At 48.9% G+C, this 15997-nt stretch overlaps 1 protein-coding gene across 4 annotated transcripts in view; it reads left to right on the top strand.

Annotated features, from left to right (window-relative positions):
• Positions 1–15997, top strand: part of dnajc13 (DnaJ heat shock protein family (Hsp40) member C13) — a 143603-nt gene that overhangs the window by 80920 nt on the left and 46686 nt on the right. For all 4 annotated transcript variants that reach the window (XM_077225019.1, XM_077225018.1, XM_077225017.1 and 1 more), the window contains 5 exons: positions 901–1103; positions 9813–9897; positions 9982–10136; positions 14640–14685; positions 15313–15467. In XM_077225019.1, coding sequence (XP_077081134.1) covers positions 901–1103; positions 9813–9897; positions 9982–10136; positions 14640–14685; positions 15313–15467 — 644 coding nt within the window. The remainder of the gene's footprint in view (positions 1–900; positions 1104–9812; positions 9898–9981; positions 10137–14639; positions 14686–15312; positions 15468–15997) is intronic.

Genomic DNA, 15997 nt, shown 5'->3' with positions numbered 1-15997 from the left:
ATTTTAGCGACTTTTCAGACCCCTTTAGCAACATTTTTTTCAAAAAAGCGACAGTTCCCGAACTCTCTCAATTCAGATAATTTTACATATAAAAAAAAGTTAGTCATTCACTATATCATAGCTACTTGTTCTATTTTCTGACAAAAATAAAATAGGTAATGAGAACAGCTTTATTGGAAATTCGTCTATATTATTCAGTTGGCAGATGCATTTACAGTGCTTCAAACGTCAGTTATAACCATAGGTAAAGTGTCTCAGACGCTAACTTATCTGAGGCGATTTAATGCTAACTGTTGCAGTGCCACTGCTCACAAGCATTGATGCTAAATAGTGCTAACTACGTGAAATAATAGTGGAATGTCACTTACCGGAAAAAATGGAGCGAATTACTCCTACAGTGTCGGTTAGTGCAGTTTCAGAGTAACCCATTTTATGTACGATATTTCAATACAAATGTTCAGAAAGGATACAGAGGTGGTATGATGTGTTGTGTCAGACGTCAAATTTCAGGAATTCCACTCGGAATTTATTAGCTGTCAATCACGCTGTCAATCAAAGTTAACCACGCCCTTATTTGTCATACATTTTATATCTAAATACGATCTAAACTGACGAGTTAAAAAAAAATTGACCCCCCTCACAGTTGTCAGGCACTCGGAGCCTATCGAAAAATACAATAGTCCATGGGACCAACCTGTAAAAACATGAATGTATGCTGTGAAAACGGACATTTTAACATGTGGTTTATGGACATTTGCTCCCTTTTGGGACCCGCCCTTAGCGGATTTTACATGTATTGCAGTTTTCGGACTTCCGGGTAGGGTTCATTTTTCAGATTAGAATGTTGCCGCTTGGTGTGTGTGGACCTCTGACCCCTGCCCTGTGACCTGTGACCCACAGATGCAGGCGTTCTGGCGCGCCGGCGAGTTGACGGCTAAGACCCGCTGCTGGGCGCAGGGCATGGAGGGCTGGCGCCCCCTACAGGCCGTCCCGCAGCTGAAGTGGAGCCTGATGGCCTCGGGGACGGCCGTGATGAATGAGAGCGACCTGGCCACTCTCACACTCAACATGCTCATCACCATGTGCTCGTACTTCCCCAGCAGGTGCACACACACACACACACACGCGCGCACACACACGCACACTCACACACACACACACACACACACACACACACACACACACACACACACACACACACACACGCACACTCACACACACACCATCACTGCCATGGAGAATCTGCTAAGCAACGGCTAAAATATCTGAGAAAACTGATGTTACTTCTAAAGTAAAAGGTCAAGCATCCTTTGATGATTTTATAAGGAATGCAAAGGAAATGTGTTAAAACAGTTTATATGTATATATGTATATTATATGTATATAGGTATATCCTGCATGGTATTGTCTTGGTTCTCTTACGAGAGGTTCTCTCGTATTGCGTAAGCTAGCTTACGTCACGTCCAAGCGCCTTCACGCGTCATAGCCTGCCAAAATGGGTGTGGCTTAGCGTATAAAAGCCAGGCTCGTAGGCTGCGTCACTGATTTCATCATCTTCAGCGAAGCTCTCTGCATCGCTGGACTCTGAGAGAAGCCTTCCGCTGTTGAATCCAGCGACTAGCAAGCAGAGGAAAGTGCCTGAAGAAGCCGGCCGTCTTCGCCACCTTCAGCCATCCGTGCCTGCTACGCCATCCGGCGTGTATCCTTTTGTACTCTGCAAACTGTGTGTGTTCGCCGATGCGACACTCACTCTCTCTCACTAAAAGAGCGTGAGCGTTTGTTGCAAAATGCCTCGCCTTTCTTGCGGCTCGTGTAGAGCCCCGCTCAGCGCAGGAGACCGCCACGGGATTTGCGCTCTCTGCCTGGGACCGGACCAAGCAGCCCTCGCCCTGGATGCGGGCAGCGGCGAGAATTGTGAAGCGTTTCCGCTGTCGACCCTGTGGGCTCGACTCGAGGCCTTCACACAGAACGCTGTCACTCCGCCCTCTGGACCGCGCAGGAAGAAGCGCCATGCTCAGAGGATGCCGGAGTCTGTGGCCACAGTGAAGTGCTCGCCGGAACGTTTCCCGCCGGCCTCACTCTCTCCTTCTCCGCCCCTCCCGGACGCGCAGCTGTCGGCTTCGGCCCGCGCTGCCGCCACCTCAGGGGACGAAGCTGAAGGAGGCCACACAGTAGACAGCTGTTCCATCCTGGCGTCGGATAGCGAGGAGTGGTCAAGTTCACATCACTCCGCCTCCTCATCCGTCCAGGAATCCAGCAGGACTCGGGCAGGCGTGGATGCCGAATTAATGCGCCTCCTTTCCAAGGCCGTCGACCAACTCGGCCTCGATTTGTCACCGCCGTAGGAGCCCGCACCCAACAGGCTCGACGGCTGTTTTCTGCACAGCCGCCGCCCCCCGCCCATTTCCAGATCTGCACCATTTCTGCCGGAGCTGCATGCTGAGCTGTCAAAATCGTGGAATGCACCATTCTCCGCGAGGCTCCACTCTAATGTCTCCTCGACGCTCTCCCGAGTGGAAGGCGCCGCCGAGAAGGGGTACACCTCTATCCCCATAGTGGAAGAGGCGGACGCAGCGCACCTTTGCCCGCCCGTCCAAAGCCTGCAGGACCACCTTAGCCCTTGTTGGCCGCGCTTTCGCCGCTGCCGGACAAGCTGCTCCCGCCCTGCTCTCGATGGCCATGCTGCAAATCTTTCAGGCTGATCTCCTCCGTGAGTGGGACGAGAAAAGCAAGGACCCGGATCTCTCCCTTCGCGCTACCAGATCTGCAGCACAGGCAACAGGCAGATGCATGACCTCGCTCACCGTCAGAGAGGCATCTCTGGCTGACGCTGGCGGACATGGGGAGGCTGAGCGGTCCGTGTTCCTCGACGCGCCGCTCTCCCCTTCCGGTCTTTTCAGCCCAGCAGTGAACGGGATCGTCGACCGCTTTTCCAAAGTGCAGAAGATGCCACACAGGGCATTATTACGATCCGTCTAGGTTAAATCGTAACAAATTTTTTTTTTTTTTTAAACATGACTCCCACGCCCAGTCGTCAGACCGAAAGAAAGTCCTCCATACAAGGAAGGGGAAACGAATCTGCCTTCGTAACTGTGTTAACCCTTCGATAATCAGTGCAGAAACGAAATGAACCATCACTCTTGGGAACCAGAAGACAAGGTGAACTCCAGGGACTGTTACTAGGAACAGCAAAACAAAAAAGACGATAATGCAATACGAGCCAGATCACAGACTTTATGCAACCGCTCACGAAAGCAGCTCACATAATCCACGACGTTAGTAGAAGTGGATTCCCTAGACATCCACTTTTCTTTCAAGAGCTTAAGCGGACCTCGGACAGTGTGCCCAAAAACCAAGTCTGCCGGACTGAAACCCAAAGATTCTTGTGTGGTTTCACGTATAGCAAATAACAATAATGGTAAGCCTTCGACCCATTCTTTCGCGGAATCAGCACAATAAGTACGGAGCATAGACTTCAAAGTCTGAAGAAATCATTCCAAAGCGCCTTGTGATTTTGGATGATAGGCGCTAGCCACATGATGCTTTATATTCAGTTGAGTCAAAATTTGTTTAAACGCCCTGGACATAAAATTAGATCCTTGATCGGTCTGTACGATTTTCGGTAATCCAAAGGTAGAAAAAAATTTAATCAAAGATCGTAAAACAACCTTAGTACTCAGAGAACGTAATGGTACAGCCTCTGGGAAGCGAGTAGCCGTACACATCATCAAGAGTAAATATTTGTGCCCAGCTTTCGTTTTCGGGCAACGGGCCAACACAGTCTCTAGTATGAGGTGTTCAAATGGTTCCCCCACAACAGGTATAGGACACAGAGGAGCAGGACGAATCGTCTGGTTTGCCTTTCCAACGAGCTGACAGACATGACAGGATCGACAGTATTTCGTATTTTTTATGCCCAAATGGCCCGAAAAATTATGGTCATGAGCCTAATTCAAAGCGTGAGAACGCGAGTTTACAGGTACTACGATCTGATAAACTGAGTTGCATTCAAATTCACACACATTGATGACCACTTACGCATTAACAATCCCTCATCCCAGAAATAAGCAATAGGTCTTTGATCTAAATCATTTTTCTCCACCGCTGATATTCGCTAACGAGAAAGAGAAACCTCCTGTTGTTGTTCAATGATTAATGTTGCTCGGTCAATAAACAATGAAAGATCAACTTCAGCACTCGAGTGCGTGGACAGCGACTTAGAGGGCGGCTTAGAGGGCGTTAACACATGAACATCAGAAGAATTCTATTCATCAACAGGGTCAGTTAGATTAAAGAAACTATCAGAAAGGCCTGCTACATCTCCGAACCTGTGAGCTTGCGCTCGCGTAACTGCACACACCGGAAACACAGAAGGAAATTCAGAAGCCAAATCTTTTGAATTTTGAAGCTCATAAATCGGATCATCGATCACTTTGGGTAGTGGCAAAACTTTTTCTCTGGCAAGATCATTGCCGAGGATCAGATCAATTCCTCTAATAGGCAACTGTGGACGTACAGCAATTTTAATAGGACCAGAAACTAGATCAGACTTAATATGCACCTAATGCAAAGGTACTTCAAGTATTCCCAGTTCAATGCCTTGAACCAAGACATTTGAATTGCAGGACGAATCTTTCGAAAATGGTAACACACTATCAAGTATAAATGATTGAGCTGCTCCGGTGTCACGGAGAATCCGAATTGATTTCATCTCTTTTTGATCAACGAAGGACACTATACCATCAAAAATAAACGGATCATAAACTGAATCAACCTTTCGTTCATTGAGCTTGATTTTCGAACGCAACAAACACTTTTAGGATTATCCCCTCTTAGTGACTGATTCTTTCTTTTCAATACTAGACACACTGCGATCAAATGGCCAAATTCGTGACAGTAAAAGCATTCGCGATTTTCTACTTGATTTGGAACTACGGCTTTAGAATATTTAACATTTTTACCCACACTAATTTGAAAATTTTCCCGACGATTAGGTGGAAAAAAAAATATTTTTGTGCGTTAGAACGAATTCATCTGCACAAACAGCGGCCTGTGATAGTTTGTTCACCTTCTGATCATTTAGGTGCACCACAACTCTATCGGATAACGAATTCTTGAAATCTTCAAGCAACACTACCGTATTTTCCGCACTATAAGGCGCACTTAAAAGCCTTTAATTTTCTCAAAAAACGACAGTGCGCCCTATATATGGATCAATTGGATTAATTGTGACCGGTCACGGAAACTAGGGACACAAGTCGGTTCTGGGGCATTTTGAGTTATTCATAGATTCTGAAAGTGTAATCTCCAAGCTTTCCAACGATGTGTAACATGTGGAAATCTGATAATATTTGGAGAAGTTGTGGCCATTTTAAAGTAGGCACTTAAAAAAGCTCAAAGATGAGAAAACGACCTCTAAAGATTGTGCAGTTCTCACCTGTCTCTGCTGCTGGGAGTGACAATAGGGCTCATTTACATCTCATGTAGATAAGCCATACCCCCTGTAAAGCTCCTCCATGTGCTTTACAGCTTTTTTTGCACTTCAAATGAATGCACTTTTGCCGCAATAGGCGAAAAACAATTGTGCTGCCCCTCTATTTGCAACGTACCAGCAACAACACACAAAGACCAATATGCCATATACATATAACGCAAAACCAGCAACAACACACAAAGACCAATAAGCCATATACATATAACGCAAAACCAGCAACAACACACAAAGACCAATAAGCCATAGGCCTACATATAAAGCAAATAGTGCGCAACGCTCGTGTGCCCAAAATGTCAACAATATTAAAGTTTATGTAGGAGGCAAATGCCTGCTGGCATTTTTCTTTAAGCAGTCATTTCTGGAATTTTCCAAATAATCACATTTCACCTCCTCAAATTACTGTTGCAAATCTCTTTACACCACTTTCTTATGTGCGTATACACACACATATGAAATGTCCGCAAGCACATTATATCATCAGCAGGTTCAGCATCTTAAATAACGACTAAAGAGCAAATGAAGCTTACCTTACATTTCGGAAAACGCGCACGGCAGGCCTTCATCGCAGCAAAGGTCTTAACTGCATCCTCTATTTCGATTCTCTGTGCCAGTTCATGTTCTGTGGAGATTGTTGCCAGTCCATTAACTCTGTTCCCTGTTCACAAAACGTTCCCCATTCAAAGCAATCGGGACGTCACATATGAAACAGCCAGCCACCGCTGTCAGAGAGCCGAGCCGCCGTATTCAAGCACTGAGGGCGCGCGCGCCGCGCCCATACCTCCGGTTCAGTTTCCCGAGCCCACGAAGTGCGGCGAAAACATTTTCGGTGTAACTGCTAGACGGTTCAGCTCGTCTGCGACAATCTTTGCGGCATCCATCTTCATTGAATTTTGATATCAGATAGAGCCGGCCAGAGCACAGCATAATAAGTAGCCATGCGGTTCACTTGGAGGGCGGGGGCAAAAGCGCCGGGTTATTCAGTATGGATATACACACAGACAATGACACGCCACACCCCTACTGCATGCTAGAATCTTCGAAAACAAGCCGATTTCAACCTCAAAATGTAAGCTTTTAAATATACCAATACTGCTATCTCAAACATGGAGAGGCTTCTTCGTGATTTCAATTAACAGATTCTCCAAAAAATTGAAAATCACCAATTTTGAAAAAAAACTCTTCTTTCTCATTTTGCTCGAAAGTTGTTCTGCCGACTTGTGTCTCTGGTTTCTGTGACGGGTCACAATTGGTTAATAACGTCGAATAAATCAGGTTATGTGCCCGCTCACGAGCGCTCACTCTTACTCGTCTCATTCAAAACAGCCAGCTGTTGCTGTCAGCGAGCCGCCACACATGAATACTCATTCGAGTCAGGCTGCGAATGTAAGTTACGTGCCCGCCCCAGCGAGCTCACGCTTACTAATAAACGCCTCGCTTCTGGCGCCGCGCACTCACTACATTCCCTTTTAGCACATCTAGTGGATGCATAACGCAAACCCAGTCAAACGTTTGACTGCAGTATCTTATGCGGCTTATAATCCGGTGCGCCCTATATACAGTAAATGTTCTAAAATAGGTCATTCATTGAAGGTGCGCCTTATAATACGGTGCGCCTTATAGTGCGGAAAATACGGTAATTCACGAAGTTTACCAAAATCACTTACCTTGCTGGATTGACACCACTTATCAAAAAGAGTTCCCTTGTCACGGGCGAACTCCACAAACGTCTGATTGGCAGCTTTTATATGACAACGAAACTTCTGACGATACGCTTCTGGAACTAATTCATAAGCTCTAAGCACAGACGCCTTTAATGAATCATAGTTAAGACTCTGTTCAATTGACATAGAGGCACATACCTCCTGTGCTTTCCCAACCTACTTGCACTGAAGTAGAAGCGGCCAAATTTCCCTAGGCCAATGCAAGGCGGCAGCTATACGTTCAAACGCATTAAAATAAGAGTCTACCTCAGTTTCTCTAAACGTAGGGACCAGTCTAATTTGTCTGCTAATGTCAAATTCATTTGAATTTACAGTAGGTGACACATGGGAATCAACATTAGCAGTAGGCCTATCAGGTGACACAGGAACTTTAAAAGTACCCACCGGCAAATAACGCGTGCCTCTGCTTTCCAGATTGTACTGCTTCATCTTCAAAAGCTGTGTGTTATGCTCCTGCTGTTTAACTTCTAAATCAAGTTTCTTAAGTCTAACTGCCAATTTAAGATCCTCTGTGTTCAACCCTACAAGTAGATTAGCAACAGCGTTTTCCCCAAAAATAGCTTCCGCATCCTGCACACCGGCTTCTGCATCTCGTAACTCTGGACTGGATTCGTCACATTCGAAAACCCCAATCCTCACTAATTTATCACGCAACGCTTCTCGAATTACCTGCTTTGTCCCAGCTTTTGGAACTGGTATGTCATAAAAATCAGCTACCAGAAACAAGTCAGATTTACGACATTCCTCTAATGCTTGCAAAGTAGGTGAAAGTCTAAAGGCTTCAATGCTAAACTCCATTATATACCTACTTCCAACAAGTAAAAACTGCCAATCAGAATCAACATTAAATGCATTTAGCAAATAGTGTAGGCCTCACCAGCAAGATATCCCAAATACTTTTGACGTTTGAACAATCGTTTCCCTGGAGACGTTTGAACAATCAAACGAGCGAACAAAAAAAAGACCCTTACGAACAAAATAAATCTAAAGCAGCGGACGAGCCCCCATTTTTTACGATCCGTCTAGGTTAAATCTTAACAAAAAAAAACATGACTCCCTCGCCCAGTCGTCAGACCGAAAGAAACAACGAGCCCAAAATTCAAGAAAAACGATAAACGTTTTATAAAGATAAAGAAAATAAACAGATGTAAAATGTGAGTATTTCCAGAGTAACATAAACCAGTAGGTGTATAATCTTCAGGAAGACCCAAGGCCCAAAATAACAAACAAAACAGATAATAAACAAAATATCAAACTAACTTCCCTCAAAGTATCCAAATCAAAGTCCAGCAAATTACCCTAAGTACACTAACAAAACAGAATTAACTTGATGTCAAAGAAAAGGGCAGGTCAACCCTACAAGACACCATCACTGAAAAAAAACAAAAAAACAATCTAATTCCGATACAATAATGGTCTGACGGCTGGAGAGAAGACAGGAGAAGTGCGACCGGCCCGGAATCGCAACAGCTCAACTTCAAAGGGCGGAAGCTGGAGTCTTAAACCCACGCCAATTAAAGAAGTGGAGCCATCCCACTGCTGATCGGAAGATCCTGCTTAGTGCGAACAGAAATAACAAACAACAAGAAACACAGAAATAACAATAAGAAGGAATGCATAATTCCGTAACACCATGAACCTTTTCCTGCCGCGACGCGCTAGCTCTTCTGCAAGCCGCCCACGATAGCCGCCTGCAGGACACGCTAGCCAGCGCCCAGCCTCAGCCTCCGCAGCGTCGACAGGGCGGCCGTCCTAGATCACGCTCCTCCGGACGCCGGCCACCTCCCCCCGGGGACCCCGGCCCAAGGTTGTGCTGAAGCCCGAGCAGGGAAAGTCCTCCTAGCAACGCCAGTGAGGAAAAGACGCGCTGGTCTCGCTGCGGCCGGACGACCGTCAAAGCATCTCGTCCTGTCAGTCCCCTCAGTGAAGGCTACTCGTATGAGTATTCACTCTTGACGCGCGAATTAACAGAAAGTGGTCAAGCGTCAAACTAGGCGCGGTAGACACGAATTTGACGCGCTATTCACTTCCGGTGTGAACGCACAGTACTACTGTGAGAAAGCTCAAAGCCATTGTGAGAGTGTGTTCGGCTGCAGTTCCACACGCTTCCACTAGAGGAAACTCTCAGTTCCAGCGCGGCGTGTCTGACCAAGAGCAGCACAAGTGTGTTTTCAGGACCACTAAACCTGTTACAATCGTGTCCATGATTTTTGTGTGTTCACACAGCAAGTGCCAAAACCTTTACCAAGTTTCATACCTTTCCGACTAAAGTTAATTTTTGGTCAAAAATGAATGAAGGTCAGCCGGGGTTATAAAGCACATGATCAGCTGAGATTATCATTGTCATAGTGTGTGTGTGTGTGTGTGTGTGTGTGTGTGTGTGTGCGTGTGCGTGTGTGTGTGTGAAACTATAATCCCGGCACGTCTGTTAGTGTTAACTTGTTTAAATGTACATATATTTATACTGTAACATAAATGCCTACTATAATTATACTACAACTTTATTATTTATAATAAGTCCTACTGTTGTGATGTGTGTGTGTGTGTGTGTGTGTGTGTGTGTGTGTGTGTGTGTGTGTGTGTGTGTGTGTGTTTAGAGACCAGGATAACGCCATCATCAGGCCGTTACCGAAGGTGAAGAGACTCATCAGTGACAACACCTGCCTCCCTCACATCGTACAGGTACACACACACACACACACACACACACACACACACACACACACACTGCAGCACGACTGTAATCTCCTCTCCTGTCATTGGCAGCTGCTCTTGACCTTTGACCCGATCCTGGTGGAGAAAGTGGCGAACCTGCTGTACGTGGTGATGCAGGACAACCCGAACCTGCAGCGGCTCTACCTCAGCGGCGTCTTCTTCTTCATCATGATGTACACCGGCTCCAACGTGCTGCCCGTCGCCCGGTACACACACACACACACACACACACACACACACACTCACACTCCTGCAGACACACACACTCCTGCAGACACACACACACACACACTCCTGCAGACACCACACACATTCCTGCAGACACACACACACACTCCTGCACACCCCACACACTCCTGCAGACACACACACACACTCCTGCACACCCCACACACTCCTGCACACACACACACACTCCTGCACACCACACACACTCCTGCACACCCCACACACTCCTGCACACACACACACACTCCTGCAGACACTACACACACTCCTGCAGACACACACACACACTCCTGCAGACACACACACACACTCCTGCAGACACACACACACACACTCCTGCAGACACACACACACACACTCCTGCACACCACACACACTCCTGCACACCACACACACTCCTGCAGACACACACACACTCCTGCAGACACACACACACACTCCTGCAGACACACACACACTCCTGCAGACACACACACACTCCTGCAGACACACACACACACTCCTGCAGACACACACACACTCCTGCAGACACACACACACTCCTGCACACCCCACACACTCCTGCAGACACACACACACACTCCTGCACACCCCACACACTCCTGCACACACACACACACTCCTGCACACCACACACACTCCTGCACACCCCACACACTCCTGCACACACACACACACTCCTGCAGACACTACACACACTCCTGCAGACACACACACACACTCCTGCAGACACACACACACACTCCTGCAGACACACACACACACACTCCTGCAGACACACACACACACACTCCTGCACACCACACACACTCCTGCACACCACACACACTCCTGCACACCCCACACACTCCTGCACACCCCACACACTCCTGCACACCCCACACACTCCTGCAGACACACACACACTCCTGCAGACACACACACACACTCCTGCAGACACACACACACTCCTGCAGACACACACTAAACACACTCCTGCAGACACCACACACACTCCTGCAGACACTACACACACTACACACACTCCTGCACACTACACACACTCCTGCAGACTACACACACTCCTGCACACTACACACACTCCTGCACACTACACACACTCCTGCACACTACACACACTCCTGCAGACACTACACACACTCCTGCACACTACACACACTCCTGCACACCACACACACTCCTGCACACCCCACACACTCCTGCACACACACACACACTCCTGCAGACACTACACACACTCCTGCAGACACACACACACTCCTGCAGACACACACACACACTCCTGCAGACACACACACTCCTGCAGACACACACACACACTCCTGCACACCACACACACTCCTGCACACCCCACACACTCCTGCACACCCCACACACTCCTGCACACCCCACACACTCCTGCAGACACACACACACTCCTGCAGTCACACACACACTCCTGCAGACACACACTAAACACACTCCTGCAGACACACACTAAACACACTCCTGCAGACACCACACACACTCCTGCAGACACCACACACACTCCTGCACACTACACACACTCCTGCAGACACACACACACTCCTGCAGAAACTACACACACTCCTGCACACTACACACACTCCTGCACACTACACACACTCCTGCACACTACACACACTCCTGCACACTACACACACTCCTGCACACTACACACACTCCTGCACACTACACACACTCCTGCAGACACCACACACACTCCTGCACACTACACACACTCCTGCAGACACCACACACACTCCTGCAGACACTAGACACTACACACACTCCTGCACACACTAGACACTACACACACTCCTGCAGACACTAGACACTACACACACTCCTGCAGACACATACACACACTCCTGCAGACACACACACACACTCCTGCAGACACACACACACACTCCTGCAGACACACACACACACTCCTGCACACCACACACACTCCTGCACACCCCACACACTCCTGCACACCCCACACACTCCTGCACACCCCACACACTCCTGCAGACACACACACACTCCTGCAGACACACACACACTCCTGCAGACACACACACACTCCTGCAGACACACACTAAACACACTCCTGCAGACACACACTAAACACACTCCTGCAGACACCACACACACTCCTGCAGACACTACACACACTCCTGCAGACACTACACACACTCCTGCACACTACACACACTCCTGCACACTACACACACTCCTGCAGACTACACACACTCCTGCACACTACACACACTCCTGCACACTACACACACTCCTGCACACTACACACACTCCTGCAGACACTACACACACTCCTGCAGACACTACACACACTCCTGCACACTACACACACTCCTGCACACCACACACACTCCTGCACACCCCACACACTCCTGCACACACACACACACTCCTGCAGACACTACCCACACTCCTGCAGACACACACACACTCCTGCAGACACACACACACACTCCTGCAGACACACACACACACACTCCTGCAGACACACACACACACTCCTGCACACCACACACACTCCTGCACACCCCACACACTCCTGCACACCCCACACACTCCTGCAGACACACACACACTCCTGCAGTCACACACACACTCCTGCAGACACACACTAAACACACTCCTGCAGACACACACTAAACACACTCCTGCAGACACCACACACACTCCTGCAGACACTACACACACTCCTGCACACTACACACACTCCTGCACACTACACACACTCCTGCAGACACTACACACACTCCTGCACACTACACACACTCCTGCACACTACACACACTCCTGCACACTACACACACTCCTGCACACTACACACACTCCTGCACACTACACACACTCCTGCAGACACCACACACACTCCTGCAGACACCACACACACTCCTGCACACACCACACACACTCCTGCACACACCACACACACTCCTGCAGACACCACACACACTCCTGCAGACACTAGACACTACACACACTCCTGCACACACTAGACACTACACACACTCCTGCACACACTAGACACTACACACACTCCTGCAGACACTAGACACTACACACACTCCTGCAGACACTAGACACTACACACACTCCTGCAGACACTAGACACTACACACACTCCTGCAGACACTAGACACTACACACACTCCTGCAGACACTAGACACTACACACACTCCTGCAGACACTAGACACTACACACACTCCTGCAGACACACACACACTCCTGCAGACACACACACACTCCTGCAGACACACACACACTCCTGCACACACACACACTCCTGCAGACACACACACACTCCTGCAGACACACACACACTCCTGCAGACACTACACACACTCCTGCAGAAACTACACACACTCCTGCAGAAACTACACACACTCCTGCACACTACACACACTCCTGCACACTACACACACTCCTGCACACCACACACACTCCTGCACACACACACACACACACACACTCCTGCAGACACACACACACTCCTGCAGACACACACACACTCCTGCAGACACTACACACACTCCTGCAGAAACTACACACACTCCTGCAGACACACACACACTCCTGCACACTACACACACTCCTGCACACCACACACACTCCTGCACACCACACACACTCCTGCAGACACACACACACTCCTGCAGACACCACACACACTCCTGCAGACACACACTAAACACACTCCTGCACACTACACACACTCCTGCACACTACACACACTCCTGCACACTACACACACTCCTGCAGACATTACACACACTCCTGCACACCACACACACTCCTGCAGACACACACACACTCCTGCAGACACACACACACTCCTGCACACACACACACACTCCTGCAGACACACACACACTCCTGCACACTACACACACTCCTGCAGACACACACACACTCCTGCAGACACACACACACTCCTGCAGACACACACACACTCCTGCACACTACACACACTCCTGCAGACACACACACTCCTGCAGACACACACACACTCCTGCAGACACACACACACTCACACACACTCCTGCAGACACACACACACTCCTGCAGACACACACACACTCCTGCAGACACACACACACTCCTGCAGACACACACACACTCCTGCAGACACACACACACTCCTGCAGACACCACACACACTCCTGCAGACACTACACACACTCCTGCAGACACTACACACACTCCTGCACACTACACACACTCCTGCAGACACACACACACTCCTGCAGACACACACACACTCCTGCAGACACACACACACTCACACACACTCCTGCAGACACACACACACTCCTGCAGACACACACACACTCCTGCAGACACACACACACTCCTGCACACCACACACACTCCTGCACACCACACACACTCCTGCAGACACACACACACCTCCTTAAACACGTGACGGAGAAATGACTGACATGCTTCTGTTCTCTGCAGGTTCCTGAAGTACACACACCTGAAGCAAGCCTTCAAATCAGAGGAGGTACTCAGTGTTTCATGAAGCAAGATTTCATTTATTAAAACTGTGACGCGCACGAGATGCTAACAGCAGGTGTGTGTTTGTGTGCCGGTGTGTGTGCCCGAGACGCTAACAGCGGGTGTGTGTGCCCGAGATGCAGACAGCGGGTGTGTGTGCCAGTGTGTGTGCCAGTGTGTGTGCCCGATACGCTGACAGCGGGTGTGTGTGCCAGTGTGTGTGCCAGTGTGTGTGCCCGAGACGCTGACAGCGGGTGTGTGTGCCAGTGTGTGTGCCAGTGTGTGTGCCCGAGACGCTGACAGCGGGTGTGTGTGCCGGTGTGTGTGCGCCGGTTTGTGTGCCCGAGATGCAGACAGCGGGTGTGTGTGCCAGTGTGTGTGCCAGTGTGTGTGCCCGATACGCTGACAGCGGGTGTGTGTGCCAGTGTGTGTGCCAGTGTGTGTGCCCGATACGCTGACAGCGGGTGTGTGTGCCAGTGTGTGTGCCAGTGTGTGTGCCCGATACGCTGACAGCGGGTGTGTGTGCCAGTGTGTGTGCCAGTGTGTGTGCCCGAGACGCTGACAGCGGGTGTGTGTGCCGGTGTGTGTGCGCCGGTTTGTGTGCCCGAGACGCTGACAGCGTGTGTGTCGTCAGGCTAAAGGCGTGGAGCTGGTGCAGAGGAGTGTGCTGGGCCCGCTGCTGCCCGAGGCCATGGTGTGTTACCTGGAGAACTACGAGCCCGAGCGGTTCTCCGAGATCTTCCTGGGAGAGTTCGACACGCCCGAGGCCATCTGGAGCAGCGAGATGAGGTGCGCTCACACACACTCATATATCTTTTGTGACTTTATCTTCTACCGATTTTAATCGATTCACACATTTCAAAAATCTGTTTTCTAGTGTTAGACTTCTTTAACTTCGCAGTACTACTTACAGTTACTTACAGTTATTGAGTGTAATAACGTACACACAGGTGAAATACACTCAAACACACACACAGATGAAGTACACACACACAAACACACACAGATGAAGTACACACACACACACACACACAGATGAAACACACACAGATGAAATACACACACAGATGAAGTACACACACAGATGAATTACACACACACACAAACACACACAGATGAAGTACACACACACAGATGAAGTACACACACATACACAGATGAAGTACGCACACACACACACACACATACAAATTCAGTTGTCTTTCACGGCTACACACAATTATGTCAAAACGCACATCGTGTGGACTGTGGAGTATTCCACGATGAGTCTGTTATGTCCCACACGAACGAAAACAAATGGGCGAAAATCGGATGTGTGT

The sequence above is a fragment of the Siphateles boraxobius genome, unplaced genomic scaffold (assembly GCF_051911475.1).
Source record: "Siphateles boraxobius isolate OS27281-9 unplaced genomic scaffold, OSU_SipBor_1 97, whole genome shotgun sequence".
Lineage (NCBI taxonomy): Eukaryota > Metazoa > Chordata > Actinopteri > Cypriniformes > Leuciscidae > Siphateles > Siphateles boraxobius.
The sequence above is the reverse complement of the archived record's forward strand: the minus strand, read 5'-3'. Positions and strand labels throughout refer to the sequence as shown.